This window comes from Thermobia domestica, chromosome 3 (assembly GCF_964235325.1).
Source record: "Thermobia domestica chromosome 3, izTheDome1.hap1.1, whole genome shotgun sequence".
In the NCBI taxonomy this organism is placed as follows: Eukaryota; Metazoa; Arthropoda; class Insecta; order Zygentoma; family Lepismatidae; genus Thermobia; species Thermobia domestica.
In genome coordinates this window covers 37,641,340-37,657,129 of record NC_137456.1, presented here as the reverse complement: position 1 = coordinate 37,657,129, position 15,790 = coordinate 37,641,340, and the positions used below count along the sequence as shown (strand labels likewise).

The following is a 15,790-nucleotide window of genomic DNA, read 5'->3' as shown; positions in this document are numbered from 1 at the left end:
ATTGCTCCATTTATAACGACGAAAAATTTTCCTTTTTTTTTTTTTAAACATTCATGACTAGCATTAAAATGGAACAATTCAACAAATCATTATTTTCTTTCTTTGCTGTTAATTCTACGAGGGTCATTTCAAAAGTTTTACACACAGCGCATGCGCGACCGTTTGAGTGGTGTGATCAAGTTTAATTTTATATCAGTTTGTAAGTCAGAGTTTGGACTTGACAGTTGTGTCTGTGTTTGCTTGTTTGCGTGGCTGTGTTGTGAGGAATTCAGTGTTAAAATGGAAGGTGAACCAAACTCATGTCAGATTACACACAGTGACCAGCGTTCCTACATCAAAAATCGAAACTCTACATGGAAAGAATCCAACTGAAATTTATAATGCTTTGCAAGAGGTTTATGGAAATAGTGTAGTGGATCGTAGCACTGTATCATGGGGGTCAGTTTGTTTCCGTGAAGGTCGTGTAAGCACTGCGGACAACCCAAGAAGTGCACGACCATTAACTGCTACACACTACACCTCAGAGATTATTGTGAAACATTTTGAGAGAGGATCGACGAAACACGTGTCAGGAAGTTGCATATGAGGCCAGAGTATCTGTCACTTCAGTTTACAGAATCATTAGGGAAAGAGAAAAATCGCTGCCAGATAGGTTCCACATGATCTGAGTGAAAAGCAAAAAGCATGTCGCAAAAAATCGCAGAAGAATTACTTCAGCGTTACCGATTATAGGAGATCAGTTTCTACGAAGGATTGTTGCAGTTGATGAAACCTGGATACGCGATTTTGAACCAGAACTGAAGTCTCAGTCGTCACAATGGAAAAGTTCCGACTCTCCACACCCGAAAAAAACGTTTCGATACAATTGACGAAGCTTCCAGTGAGGTGACCCGAGTGACCAGACAGCTCAACAATGAAGGTGCCTTATCCGGAATACAGAATTTACCAAAACATTGGGAAGCTGTCAAAAACAAGAATGGAGATTATATTGAAGGCCTGTAAAGGTATTTTGTATAATAAATTATTTACTTCCATAATATCTTTAAGTATGCAGAACTTCTGAAATGACCCTCGCAAATACTTGGCCTGGCAAACAACCAACTATTATTCAAGAAATGCTTTTTTTCTTTTTTTTTTTTAAACTTATTATATCAAGCCATATTTTTCGTTCCACAAATAGATCTATAACACACACAATGCTAATCTATACAGGCAAAAAACAGCATTTTTTAAAATTTCACAGTAATTAAATATATTATTAAAAAACAACCACACTCAGATTTTTCCCTTATTTTTTTCATTCTTGTGGTAACAAATAAATTACAAACAGTAATAACACCATTACAGTTTCTTTACATTATTTTTTTTAAAATAAAAAAAAACATGATTGGCGTATCATCTGCTTGGAGAGAAAAAAATACAAACAAAATAAAGTCTTTAGAAAACTCGTAAAGAAGCTCAGCTTAACGCAGTATAATTTTCTTTAATCAAACAGCATATTAAAAAAATAACATGTTACTCCAATATTACATTATCCTCCCTAACGTTTCTCAGAAATACGGCTTCATTATTAACCATATAAAAAAGTCCGCCATTCTGACAGCACCAACACCTTAAGCTCACACTGTTATCAACATTATCATTTTGGTTCTTCATAATTTGTTTCGCATCAGAGTTTGTATTAATTTAAATTCTTGCTCGCAAATCGACTTTTCAATTTTTTTTTCGTTCTTAAATTATTAATATATTTTATTGTAAATACTAACTGTGGTCAATATGACCAAGATAATAATAATAATATTTATATATTCACAGATATCTTCTTCCCTGTAAAGCACTCAAACGAAAACTCGATTTGATTCACAGGAATTACTAACTGACAATTCGCTTGTATGTTTCAAGTTTGATGATGTCATTTGACTGACATACGACTTCAGACGCAGCACTCTGTACAACGGGTGATGTCAAAAGTATTGCCATTTCCCTAGAATTGCATCTTTGATAGCATCAACATATTGAGCAGGAACCCAGTAAACCCAGTATCGTGACGCTTCCGTGGGCCCTAACTGGATACCCTGTAATTAAAAAAAAAGTATTAAGAATAGGAGTAAATTATATTTCAAACTTACACACCTATAATGAATCCATTTCTCAATAATTACTTATCTAGTTAATCATGTAGGGGTTTTAAGGCTCTGTAGTATTTATTACAATTAACTTATAAATAATACCTCAAATGGAAGAGCAACTCAAATACAAACTATTTGCTGAGCAAAACAATATATTCATATAATAAAGTACATACGTGTTACAGTTTCGCCAACTAACACTTTGGCTTCATCAGACACTATGAGATACAAGAGAAATGTACAGTCTTATACACAAACAACAGTCTTATACACAAACAAAACAAGAGTGACGATCTTAGCACAACTAATCTAAACTGACAATTAACATAAATAATTATATTATTTATTTGTGTGTATTTGTGTATATTTATATAATTATTTATATTAATTAACTGTCAGTTTAGATTAGTTGTGCTAAGATCGTCACTCTTGTTTTGTTTGTGTGTAATTTACAAGATAGAAAGAATCAGTATAGGAATATACAAATCAGAATACTTGAAGGGGATTGGCTGCTGCCAGGAGCCAATCAGAAGCAAGATGTCTCAGCTGTTGTTTGTATATAAGACTGTACATTTCTCTTGTATCTCATAGTGTCTGATGAAGCCAAAGTGTTAGTTGGCGTAACTGTAACACTTATGTACTTTATTATGTGAATATATTGTTTTGCTCAGCAAATAGTTTGTTTGTGTTTAAGTATATACAAAGCAAAGCTTCTACTTATGGAAAATATTACAACTCAAATAGTTTTGTACGCACGTATGCGCATGCACTGTTTCCTCCGTCTGCCGTTAGAAAGCGCTAGTAGCAAAGATGGCGACTTGTAAGCAGAAAGCTTCTTGTGTTATTACATTTTGCAAAGACTGAATCTATAGTTACAGTGCAACGTGCTTCTGTATTAAGTTCAATTGCAAGCCACCAAGTGATAGTAACATTCGTAGATCATATCATCACTTTGAAAAACACCGACTGTTTGTGCAAAGGGAAGCGTACGGGACGGACCAAGAAACGTGTTGAGTGAGTGAAAGAGTCTTTCACGCGTAGCCCAAGAAATCAATTCGGTGTGCTAGTCGTTAATTAGCAATTCCAGTGTGTCTGTATGAAGAATTTTAAGGAGATCGAGGAATTTAAGAAAGAGGACTGAAGCAGTTGTTACAACACACACCGATCAAGCTTTGGGGAGAACTCACCTATCGACTCGATGTGTTCCATGTGACGAATAGTACTCACATTGAACACTTGTCGCAAAAAAACTGTTTGAGTTGCTCTTTCATTAAACGTATTATTTATAATTGTAATCTATATACACATATAAATAAAAGTGACTATGTCTGTGGCTTCATACCTTGAACCACCCGATCGATTTCGATCAAATTTTCAACATAGATGAGGTTCGGGCCTCGGTTTTCTTTTTTAAATTATTATTTCACTTTGACGATGCAAACTTAAAGGAAGGGGAGATATTTAAAAATGATCGAAAATGACAGATATTAGTGTTGAATGCATAGTTTTCAGGGTCGCTAAGATGAACAGTGACACTTCCGATGCCGTTTAAATTCAAATTCAGCCTCGCAACTCGGGGGACGGGGAGATATCTAAACATGATCGATATAGTGTCGAATGTATAGTTTTTGGGGTCGATGAGACTAACTGTGACACTGCCGATGCTGTTTAAGTCCAAATTCACTCCTTTTATGTCCAAAATGAAATGTATTCTCCCCGTGCGAAGAGTGGGTATTCTGCTATTAAATACTATAAAGCTTTAAAATCCCGATATTTTGAAACACCCTGTATAATCTCCATCACTAACCTCGATATTTTACTACCTCACTTACTCTTCAGCGCTACAGTCCCGGGTGGGCTTTCACACTCTCAACAACCATTATCATAATTACCGTCTCCCTTTACAACGATAATGTATATTTTGTATGTACTTCTAAGTATTGTTTCTATTTACGGGCAAAAGTGCTATTTAAAAGAGCACAAGCGGTTAAGAAGAAGAAGAAGAAGAAAATATACAAGGAAATAATTTAAAATATTATGTATTATATCGATATATTTCTTGTTTTCGTTGCTATGACAACTTGTTTATCTTGTTGTTAAGGTAACTAGAAAAAGATAGAACGAAGAACCATATTGTTAGAATTGGATGTATATTATTTTAATGTGACAAATACGGTATATGTTGAAAAATATATATACAAAAGTGCATAACTGTGTTGTGTGATTCATTGTAATCTCGTGTACTTTATACATATTCAATATATTTGGAACCAGGGAATGTAACGGAAGAATTAATGTTACACCTTAGCCTTGGTGCATGGTTGTGGCAGTTACACAGAGGGTGGACATAAAGTCTCACCATGATAACAAGCATTAATAACGAGAAAACAAAGAAATGACGAGAGCATGTAGTCTGAAAACATCACTTGCATAATACTACAAGAGTTTGCCACAGCCTGTGCTGCTATCCAGTGCAGCTGACTGCAGCGAGACAGTCATTTGTTTAAAAAAAAAAGGCGTCAGCACCGCAGAAAGCGAAGTTGTGTGTGTTGTGGTATCATGAAACAAAATCTCCCGTTACAGTACAATGAACATTCAGGAGAGTATGGACAACAGGCACCAGATGTTAAGAGCATAAAGCAATGGTATGACGGGGATCTCTACACTAGAGTACTGATATTCGTTCATTTCTCGATTCAACTTTTCCTGATCGATGGATGGGGAGACGGCCCAATACCATGGCCTCCACAATTCCCAGACGTAACCTCCCCCTTGACCTCTTCCTGTGGGGTTATGTTAAAGACAGGGTTTACGCAACATCTGTTCATAATATTGCAACACTTAAAACAGGATAAGGGTCGCAATAGACACAGCTGAAAAGGTTGAGTAAAACATGGACAGAAACTGAATATCGCATGGATGTCTTGAGGGCAACTAATGAAGTACATGCGGAAATTCTCTAAATCAGGTAAAAAAAAAAAAAAAAAGCCGCATGCTTTTATCATTCTTAGTTTTCTTGTTATTAATGTTAATTATTAGAGAGAGACTTTATGTCCATCCTGTATTATAGACTGTCGAAAGGAAGAGATACAATGATTGGCTGTATTATAAGACAATGGAGGTACCCCATACCCTATTGGCTATGAAGGGAATCAGAAAGGAAGCCACAATTGAAATATACGGACCACATAATACAAGATATAGCGAACGAAGTCAGGCTCAGGATAGGAAAGAATGGAAGGCTGTGTTAACCCAAGATGATTATGATCAGTAGTAAAGATTCAGATTTTTATCCATACATAACAGTCGGCTGTTATAAACTCAGCTTAATGCGGAGAGTGCAGAAGAAGATAAAAGAACTGGCAACACAGTACAGATGCTTCCTTCTCTATTCACTGATTTCCTTTCGTGACCTCTTTTTCTTTCTTTCTTTTAATACCCCGCTAACCAGCGTTCGAATTCTCGATATTAAAATTATATGCTTACAGTAAGATCCCTACAAGCACTAGAGAATCAAATAAATATTAACGTTAAATAGCTAATTTATTTATTTATCTTTCAGGATCAGTTGGTGATAGCGCGGCTACCAGACTTGACTTTGAATGGAAATTTGTAGCATAAGTGGAGTTCATTCATATAGCCTGGGATAGAACCAGAGACCCCTTTGCACCAGAGGTGAGGGTTCTACCCCTGCGCAGTCACTGTACCTCATATGACTTTTTATATTTTTCTTAATCTTTTTACATGATGGTGATTGTCACTTAACGTTTGTCAAAATGATTGGACGAAATTTTCGTATTTGTGCCCAACGAAACTATCGAAAGTTGTCCAGTTTGTATCTGCTCGATTTTGGAAGTCGACCTACCCTGTGAACACTACAGGTTGTTCTACGGACCACTGGTATTATGGACTATCGTCCAACATTACATGAAAATGAAATGAAATCTTTGTATTTAACGTCCCACGATTATGCTCTTTAGGCCCACCTCCATTGCTTCCGAATTTTCCAGCACGTGTAAATAAATTGGAGTGCCTCGAATAGTTCCGACCTGCGAATTGCGGAAACCGACGAAAAGATGAGAATGCGAACGATCCGAACATGCTGCGATTGTTCGTCCGAATTCGTGCGAATGAAGAGTCGTCTGCAGAGGAATTGAGCGCTACGTGAGAAAAGAAGGTTTGTTTTGCGTGAAAGCAGACGACATTGCGAGGTGTGGAGATAAAATAAATAAATAAATAAAATTTAAAATAAAGATGGAAATAGATGTTGATGCTTTAATAAATTGTGTTTTTGATAAAGTTCCATTGTAGAACCAAGCTCATCCGCAAACGACATATGAACTAATTATGGGCAGATGTAAGCAAGGAACTTGGAGTGTGTAACCCACTCAAGTTTCATAATAAAAATATAAATATTGTAACTTGGAAGATTGTGATATGAAACTCCGGCTTACCGCGAAACTGGTTAATCTTACACAGAGTTGGCAGCACTGCTCGCAGGTAGCTTTGAAGAGTGGATTGATAGTCGGATAAAAATAAGTCAAATTTTGACTGAACCGCAAACAAATTGCAACAGAAAGTCTGACAGTTGTTTCTTATTGAAAAAAAAAGTGATAAAAACGACTGAATAAAGTTTACAAAGCCACTATTGTCATAAGGCCGCCATATTGGAGAATGGTCGCCATGGTGGAATTTAGCAGTTTTCCGAAAGTTTGCGCATTTTCTGAGCAACACATGACCTGTGAAGGTGTTTTTCTTCTTAGTTGTTGTTAAGGTAATTAAATTATACAAATTGCAGCCAATTGTAAGATAACTGAGATCTATGTAGGGAAATCATAGGCTGGAACATACACCATTGTTACATCAGCTTATGAGCTTAAGTTGCTGGAATGAATTTTGTAATTAAAATAGAAAACTATTTTTAAATATAATATTCAAAAATTATTTTAATAGTTTCTGAATTAGTAGAAACTGAAATTCAGCAATATTATTTAATTTTTGATCGTACAATCTGTGTCAGGCTTTTGTTGTGATTTGTTTATGGGGGTAACATGCCTTTGAATATTTCGTCAAAAGTAAATTGCAGAAGTGTTTATTTCATATGTGAAATTGAACTTTTTCTTGTTTACCAGTGTAATATATATATTTTTAAGTTCCTTATGGATTACCCTCCAGACATAAATTACATTGGAATCAATGACTGTTCAGAATGGATATGAAAAGTTACAAACCTGAACTCTGCCCAGATCGCATTATCATTATTACATGAATCTTCATTTTGAGCATAAGAATACACATTTAGCATACATAAAATATAGCTACACAATATAATATGATAACAGTGACAATCAGAATTCACAGAGAGAACAATGAGATGAAGATACACTTTCCCAGTTACAATACAATTGTAAAGAAAATAATAGTACTGGATGCGTAAATGAAATATTGAAAGTAAAATTGTCTATTAATTCGAAATGAACAATTTTAGTGCACTATAGTAGCACTATTTCACTTTCAGAGTGCATTTTAAATGGGAAAATCAGTTCTCAATCATTATCACTTACTACTAAATGGGAATAGTCAGAGTTAAAACAACTGTCACCACGACAGTTCGTGCACGCTGTAGTTCAATACAGTCCCCGATTCTTGCAACTATATTGCAGAGTTGCACAGCTTCATTTAATGAATAGAAGAAGGAGGCACTGGAGGTTGAGATGTTTTCACTGGAACCTGCAATTTATCTTTTATTTGTCATCCCCACTGCAGTGGGTTTAGGTTACTTCCTAGCCAAGACTGCACCTGATGATACACTCTTTTACAGTGCAAGACACATGCATGACGAGGTGGTGGTAAAGGCTCTGGTTTCACTTGAGTTAATAATTTGTTACTTTCTGAGTGAAAATTAGAAAGCGAACATCATTCAAACTTTCTGTTTTTTTTCATATAGGGTAAGTTTGGGTGAATTCGGACAGTTCTGATGTTTCTTTCTTTTACTACTACCCCGCTTAAACGAAAATATCCAATACTTCGTCATATTATTTAATGATATATTGGTATGCATGTACAACTGAAATAGTTTTCCTGGAATGGCATGTTAAGAAATAAAAAATAATTTTCTGAAAGTTGACAAAATCTTTGATTTGCAAATTTGGAAGGGTGAATCCGGACAGTAGGTTGGCGATTCCGGACACTGAACTTTGAAGGAAGATATATATACATGATAAGTATATTTTAGCTTACTATCTTGCTACACTAACATTCTAACATGATCAGTACAGAATATAAATACAAATACATGACAAATACATACAAATTACTATCATAGCAATTTCTATACTAATTACTGTTGAAACTGTAAGCTAAACGCACAGTAGTGTAACTACTACTATAGTGTTTAATCATTAAACATAGTACTCACATTTGTTTCCATTAGAACTACATTGTACTACTATTCTTTGCTAGTAACAACTAGATTATTAGTAAAATGTGTAATACGTGTGCACTGAACTAGCATTTATTTATTTATTTATTTTTATTTTATTTTATTATTTTTTGCGTTAATGACGTCTGCCAGTTTCGTGAAGCACTAGTCATAATTCAGACACATCGTCTACAAATAAAATACACTTCCTTATCACCTCCCACACATCTTTCATGAAACCAAGTCTTATACACAGTATAGGACATACAGGAACCGTATTTGCTTGATGGTGTATAAGAATTCTTTCCACAAAATCCACAGTTGTTTTCATCCATACCTTCGATTGTGTTTGAGGAGACAGTTTGGAACATTAATCTTTTAGCAACACCTGACCTTTGGGATATGGGTTTGGAAGAAGCAACAGCAGGAAAAGATATGAACTGCTTAACTGAGGACTCTGAAGGCGATTGAGACGTGTTTGAGGGTGAGTCTGATGACACAGAAGAGGAATTGTTTCCAGCTACTGGCACAGATCATGTTCATTAGACTAAAAAAATTCATGTTCCCGAACTTGTTGCGGATCAAATGGGAATATACCAGATGATGTAGCCATTCAGTGGTGTAGAAGTTTTGAGCACCTTGTGATTAGCATTTTGTAATTTAGTTGTGTTTGTAGATCCTAAGATAATTTTATAGCTTTTTCTGGTGATTCCTCGAAGTCCATTTATGGCAAAAATAAATAGACGCTAGATATAAGCAATAGACCTCACGTACTATTTCACACTCATAAACGTGAAAAGCGAGAGAAGAGTGTGTTCTGAATCCTCTTAGTTCATTAATCACATTGTCCGGATTCAGCTTAACATAATAAACGTATCTGAATTCACCCTTCCCTAAACGTCCGAGTTCGCCCGTTTTGAGCTGTAAACTTGTGCACGTGTTGAGCAGGCATTCGCAAAGTAATAGAATTCCTCCAATATGCAACGAGTAAAGTAGGGTCTTCGCTTCGTTATATATCTTACTTAACCATTTGCTGATAACCATTTCTGTGTAAAACCTTAACATATTCCACTAAAAAGTTACATCAGGTCAAAAAACGTGCATGAACTTTTCTGTTTCTTCTTCTTTCCCCCACCGTCGAAACTACGTATACGGTAACATTCTTTCCACTTCCTACTCAGCACTGAACTATAGGAAGGTACGGTGCTTCAAATAAGCATCACAAGTCTCGACATTACACATGCGAAGAACAGTTTTATCGTAAGCTTCGGATGTCCGAATTCAGCGACTGTCCGGAATCACCCAAACTTACTATATCATGGTTATTGCTGTCACACCAGCTGTGATTACTTCTTCTGAACTAGTGGAATTCAAAAATACAGAAGCAAGTTTCCTGAAGTCTTCATCTTTTAGCAATGTAACCACTTCACCTTTACCAACTGAAATCAGCCTTGAAGTTGTGTCAACCAAGAAGTGACTGGCAAACGATATATTTGTTACAATGTTTTCATCCGATTGTTCTCTAACGCATTTTATATCACAGACAAAAAATTCCTCTGGGTTCCTTTTAGCATCTGAACACACACAAATTTTGCAAGGCATGTTCACAGCATAATGAATAAGCAAAACAAGCAAATCAGTACAATCACCAATTACAACTGTAGTCATCTTTTCTGCTAGTGCAATTGCTGTTTTCACCATCGTCACATCAACATCACCCTGTGCATGAATGATATCACACCCGATACACCTTAATCTTTCTGCAAGGTGCTGAAGAAGTTTTTGTTTATTCTAAATATTAGCTAGGAACACTTTTTTAAACACAATTTTTGTTTCTTTCTGGTGAAAATGCTACAGGAGGTCCAACTACGGCTCTTAGTCGACGTTCATGGGTTTGGGACTTTGTGTTCAGTTCCTCACGATTTAGCCATCAAAAACAACAATTGACATTCTTGTATTTCTTATACATGGCGTAGCTATTAATCACATAGCTGAACAATGTCTCTCATATCCAGGGAATGCGATGTAAAAGTAAACCACCGTTAAGAAGGTAATGCATTTTGCCATCAGGGAGGGATTCACAATGTGAATATTTCCGTAAAAGATGCGCCAGTTGGGATTTGGGTGTCTCACGTATAAGGCCTTCCTTGTCAAAAAGTGATGCTGGAAAAGTGCACAATTCATATGTCATCAGTTCCTGCAAATCGAAATTGTTAGACTGCGCACATAGCAACAGGCGTTGAAACAAAAGTTGGTGGTCAATATGAAGAGCATCATCTCTTTTATGTAAACTACGCTTAACACCCATGGTACAAACCTCCTTACTTTCAAAAACTGAAAGTCCTATAATCTCATTCAAAATAATATTTCCTATCTCTTCTGCTTGTTCAAAATTGACACAACTGTCCGCAGCTACCACTAACAATATTTCTCAAAAATTTTTCTTTGTCAAATACATTCAAGGGAAACAAGAAATGCACTACTTTCTGAACATCTGCTTGATCCTTCTTTTGCTTGTTTGCGCATTCTATCACATGCAACTCACTATTATGATTCGTGTTTGTGAACTTTATAGATTCATTCATTTGAGCGAAGAGAGGGTGTGACAAAACCTACAGAGCTCTCTGTTGTTCTGTCATACCTCGTCCATGAGTCAAGCCTTCTTGTCCTTTCACACTTTTTATCAGCACCTGCTCAATTACTAAGTCAATTGACAGTCCGCCCCAGAAATGATCAATTCTTCGGACAACATGATACCTTTCACAGAAATTCCGGTACAGATCAGGAGATGAATGTTCTAACTCCAGCATGTACTGTAGAAACAACCTACAACTTGTAGTGTATTCTCTATATCCACTTTCTGCCAAGAATGGAAACGTCCTTCACAACTGATAAATACATCAACCAGTATCCAGTACGTTCAACCTTTATGAATTTTCGAACATAATCAACCATTTTGATATACTGAAGCCATAATGAGGCTGTCCTGTATTCTTTTAAATAAAAAATGAAACCTTCTGTATTTAAGTTTTCCACTGCCTCTGTTGCATCTAAAATCCTTCAGTTCTAACATATCTGAAAGTACCGATTTTGCAACAGTGGCAGCTGGATCATTTTCACAGTCAATGACTTTTCTGAAAAGTATTGTGAACAAAGATTGGAATATTATAAGATGTCCACTTATTGCCCTTGCCACTGCTTTTCCAGAAAGTTATGCTTCACAACACTGCTGTCATAAATAAGTTCTAAAATCTCTTTCAGTCCAGACCCTCTTATGATATACATGATGGATCCCAGGAAGCTCATCAACAGATAAAGTCCACCCAGACGTATAACCATTTCTTTAATGAGCTGTCTCCCTTTTCATTTGCTATAATTGCAAGAGCTTTATGGAAGAGGGACTTATCTAATATCATATTGGAATGACATTATTCTTCCGGTTGTGATCATAAACGAACATCAAGGTAGAGTATATGCAAGACTCATTTGACGGATCCAAGTCCATCATAGGAAGGACAGTTACAGATGACTTCCCAGGATGATCTCCTTTCGGAAGGATTTGGCATGTACCATGCCATATGGGAACAGGACGCTCTAAAGCATGAGTGTCGGTAAATGATTTTCCTTAATTGGACAGTATGTCAGATGTTGGAATCCACTTGCCAGTACTGGGTAATCTTTGATATTAATTCGAACTATTTCCTGAATACCTTTGATTGATATATGACAAGGCACTTTGGTTCTAATCTGAACTTCTGGAGTGGTCATCGCAATTATGCCGACTCCGTGAAATGTCTCGTACCCATCTATAATTTGGATCTTATGGTCTACATTGTCAGCTGCATACTGAATGAAACTTCCTTAAGTCAAATCATAGTGGACAGATCTATTTGTTTCTGCCGCACACAGTTGATAACGTTGTACTTCGGAATAAGAACAGGAAAATCCCCTTTTATGGAAAAGGTCAACCAGAAATCTTGAACCACAATAAAGGAAACAATAGGAGGAGTTAAAACCTAGCATTTTGCTCGTTGTGAACTTATCATTGGCTGCAATTAGTAACACATGACATCAGGAGCAGACCAATGTAAAATTTTCACCTGAGCAAAATGACTTTTTTGGCATCTTTCCGTATGGCGGCGCCTTGTGCAGTCGCCCGAGGTGACCAGCCCTTAGTCCATCTCTGTATGACTTCTACTATCTTTACAATCATTATGACGTAAAATTTCTCATTTGAATCACATGTGATGGTCAGAAAATGCACATACTTTGTGAAAACCCTTAATTGCCATTGTAGAGGCCATTTTCCAATATGGAGGCTTTATGACAACAGTGGCGTAGGTAAACTTTATTTCATCGTTTTTGTCACTTTTTTTTTTTAGTAAGAAACAACTATCAGACTGTCTGTTGCAATTTGCTTGCGGTTCAACCTTATTTTTACCCAACTATGAGGCGCAAGCTTTCGTGGCGCTCGTGATTACGTCACGTAGCTATCTACCTGTGTGCTCTAAGCCGGGAGCTCGGTGCAGTGCAACTGTGAGGTGAGTGGATAGATTATCTTAAAATACTAGTAACAAAGAAAATGGGTCGTAGTTATATATTTCGTTAACATTAAGCTTACTTTATATTGGCCTGAATGCTTGGAACATTTAGGTTTCTATTATTAATATGGATAAGGTTAAGGTTATATGAGATTTACTGTGTTTAACGTTATTTTCTAGCTTGGAGAAAAAAGGGAGAACATTAATTTACTTCGTCGCTTCTTGAGAATATGCAAACCAGCTTTTCTTATGGTCAAACAACATGCTAGAACTTGCTTCCTTGTGTAAGAATAACAGTTAAATATTTTCAAGTAAGAACAGTTATTATAGCTTTCATTCAACCGGATTTTTTGGCAATTGAAAATTATTAAATGAATGATAAATCCTATATTTTTCTTTGTGAAGTATGTAATAGAATGTTCCAGGTATAATTATAAAATACTCGAAAAACTTTTCTTCTTGTTGCTCTAGCTGAGGCAATAAGTTAAATTCTCCCTACTCATGTCTTGATAAAAAAATATGTCATTTATCCATATTCGTCTTCTTCGTGCTCTCAAGACTTTAAGGTACGAATTTTCAAGCAAAAATATTTCACATTGAAGCTTTGAAGCCTCCATTGCTTCACATTGCAACTTGATTCGCATTCGCAAAACTTCGGATCTAGTAGAGGCACATGAATTCGCAGTTCGCATTCGCATTGGGAAGCAATGGAGGCGCGGCCTTAAGTTAAGAAGACAGGTGATTAAGGCAATAATGATGATATTATTGGTGGGAGGAAACGGAATTAACCCGAGAAAACTCACGACACGATGCTGTCTACCACAAACTTATTTGGGCGGAGAGCGAACCAAGGACCTCATGTACACGTGGTTCACTGAGCCACCGTGTTCCCCTCCAACATCACAATTTCCACTGAAGAAAACTACGTTTATTTTATCCTGGCTGTAGGTCTTCCACAGGTAGTGAGGGCGATGTTTCAGACGCCGTTTTAACTGTCTAAATCAGTTGTGAAGCGTGAGGGCTTTTAATAGAAATGTCATGAAAGGAAATAACACTAACTCTCGCCTTCTACTTCATAAAATCGGAGGTCGATGCTTTTCCATATGATTATTGTTCGCTCTTTACCAACGAACGATTTTTTCAGATAGATTGGACTCACGATACATTGCTGGAAATAAGCAGCATTTACCCTCACGTTTTTGTCAACCGTACCTACCTCTACCCCCCCCCCCCCCTCATAACCATATCATGTGACAATCATGATTCCCTCGAGAACCTTTCTCTTCACTCTACTAACAAAACTTGTTATGTCCCTTGTCAGAGGTGTCACGGTACGAAACCACCCAAGTGTTACCAATCTATGTGAGATAAATGTACGCCTCATCCAATTTGGCAGCTGACTTTCATTTGTAATAGTTTTATTTTACGTTATTTTGAACATTCCTTTCTTGGGACAATCTACTGTACAATGGAAAGGTTTTCTGATTTCTTTATTCATATAATACAATAATGCATTTTTCTTGGTTATCTCTAAGACCGTAGGATACTTCCAGCAGTGAATCTCTAAGGCAGCCTGCTGAGAGTTGTCGAACTGTAATATCCTCCTTGGAGATGATGCAAGAATAAAATTTGTTAACAGTTGAGGTAGCTGAGATACAAAAATGAAATGACGATACTCTGCGTTCAAGACTCAGCGCAGCACACTGGCCTATGCGCATGAACTGGAATACGCATTGGGCAGCCGGCTTTTGAAGAAACAATACGTATTAAAGCGAGCGTCTACTATTACATTGTAAACGAGTATACTATTTCGGAAGTGTCGTGAAAATTAAATCTGTATAGTAGTGATTATTATTTTCTGTGTTTCACATCCTGTTGTATATATGTTTAAAATTAAGAAATGCTATTAAACTTATTTATATAAAGTATCAGGTGCCCGAGTTTGATTTTGATGCACATTTTTCCCAAGGTAATATTATATGCGTATACGAAATTTTCATGTTCCTTTTCAACCCTACTTAGCGTTCGAATTGTGTCCGTTCCTTGGAAAACCCGTTCATGTTCAAATCTCTATACATTTTAACTCCCTCTTCCAAATGTCTTTTTTTACAGGCAGTTTGTCTTATGTTCACCTCAGAAGTTGTGAACCCGTGAAGGTTGTAGCTGACAGTGGAGTGAGCTTGATTTAATCTCGGGCCTATATCACGCTAGTGGTAGAACGTAGAGGATTTCTCCTGGCTTGCCAGTAGATTGCCAACTTCTGCCGACACTTATGCTGGTAACCTCGAACGGACCCCTAATGCTTCTGAATGAGTATGTTCACCTGGACATGGTATCTTTAGTTTTCACCACACTGTCTCACCATTCGGCTGTAGGAAAATTTGTGCGTGGAAAGGACGTTTGCCTTCAGTTTTGGCGGTATTTCACTAGCTCCAACACAATCCTCTGGCTTCTGTATGGTGGAACAGAAAAGTGATAACATTAATTGGATATAAGCCCAATACCCTTTTGTACAGATACGAAGATTTCGCCCAATTGTTTTGACAACGTTAAATGGCCATCACTATCACCGTAAAACGATAAGCAAATAATATTATAAGTAAGAAAAAAAAATCATATGGGACACAATGTCTGCTCAGGTGTGCAAGATGTTCCTGGTTTTAACCAAAATTATATGAGTTTATTATATTATATCTCAC

The 15,790-nt window shown here is 36.6% G+C and overlaps 1 protein-coding gene across 2 annotated transcripts in view; it reads right to left on the bottom strand.

Annotated features, from left to right (window-relative positions):
* Window positions 1-253: 253 nt before the first annotated feature.
* The window catches only part of LOC145680288 (ubiquitin domain-containing protein UBFD1-like), a 50,119-nt gene continuing 34,582 nt past the window's right edge, over window positions 254-15,790 (bottom strand). For both annotated transcript variants that reach the window (XM_081750647.1, XM_081750648.1), the window contains exon 6: window positions 254-2,075. In XM_081750647.1, the coding sequence (XP_081606773.1) occupies window positions 1,965-2,075 (111 nt within the window). In that variant the 3' untranslated portion in view covers window positions 254-1,964. The remainder of the gene's footprint in view (window positions 2,076-15,790) is intronic.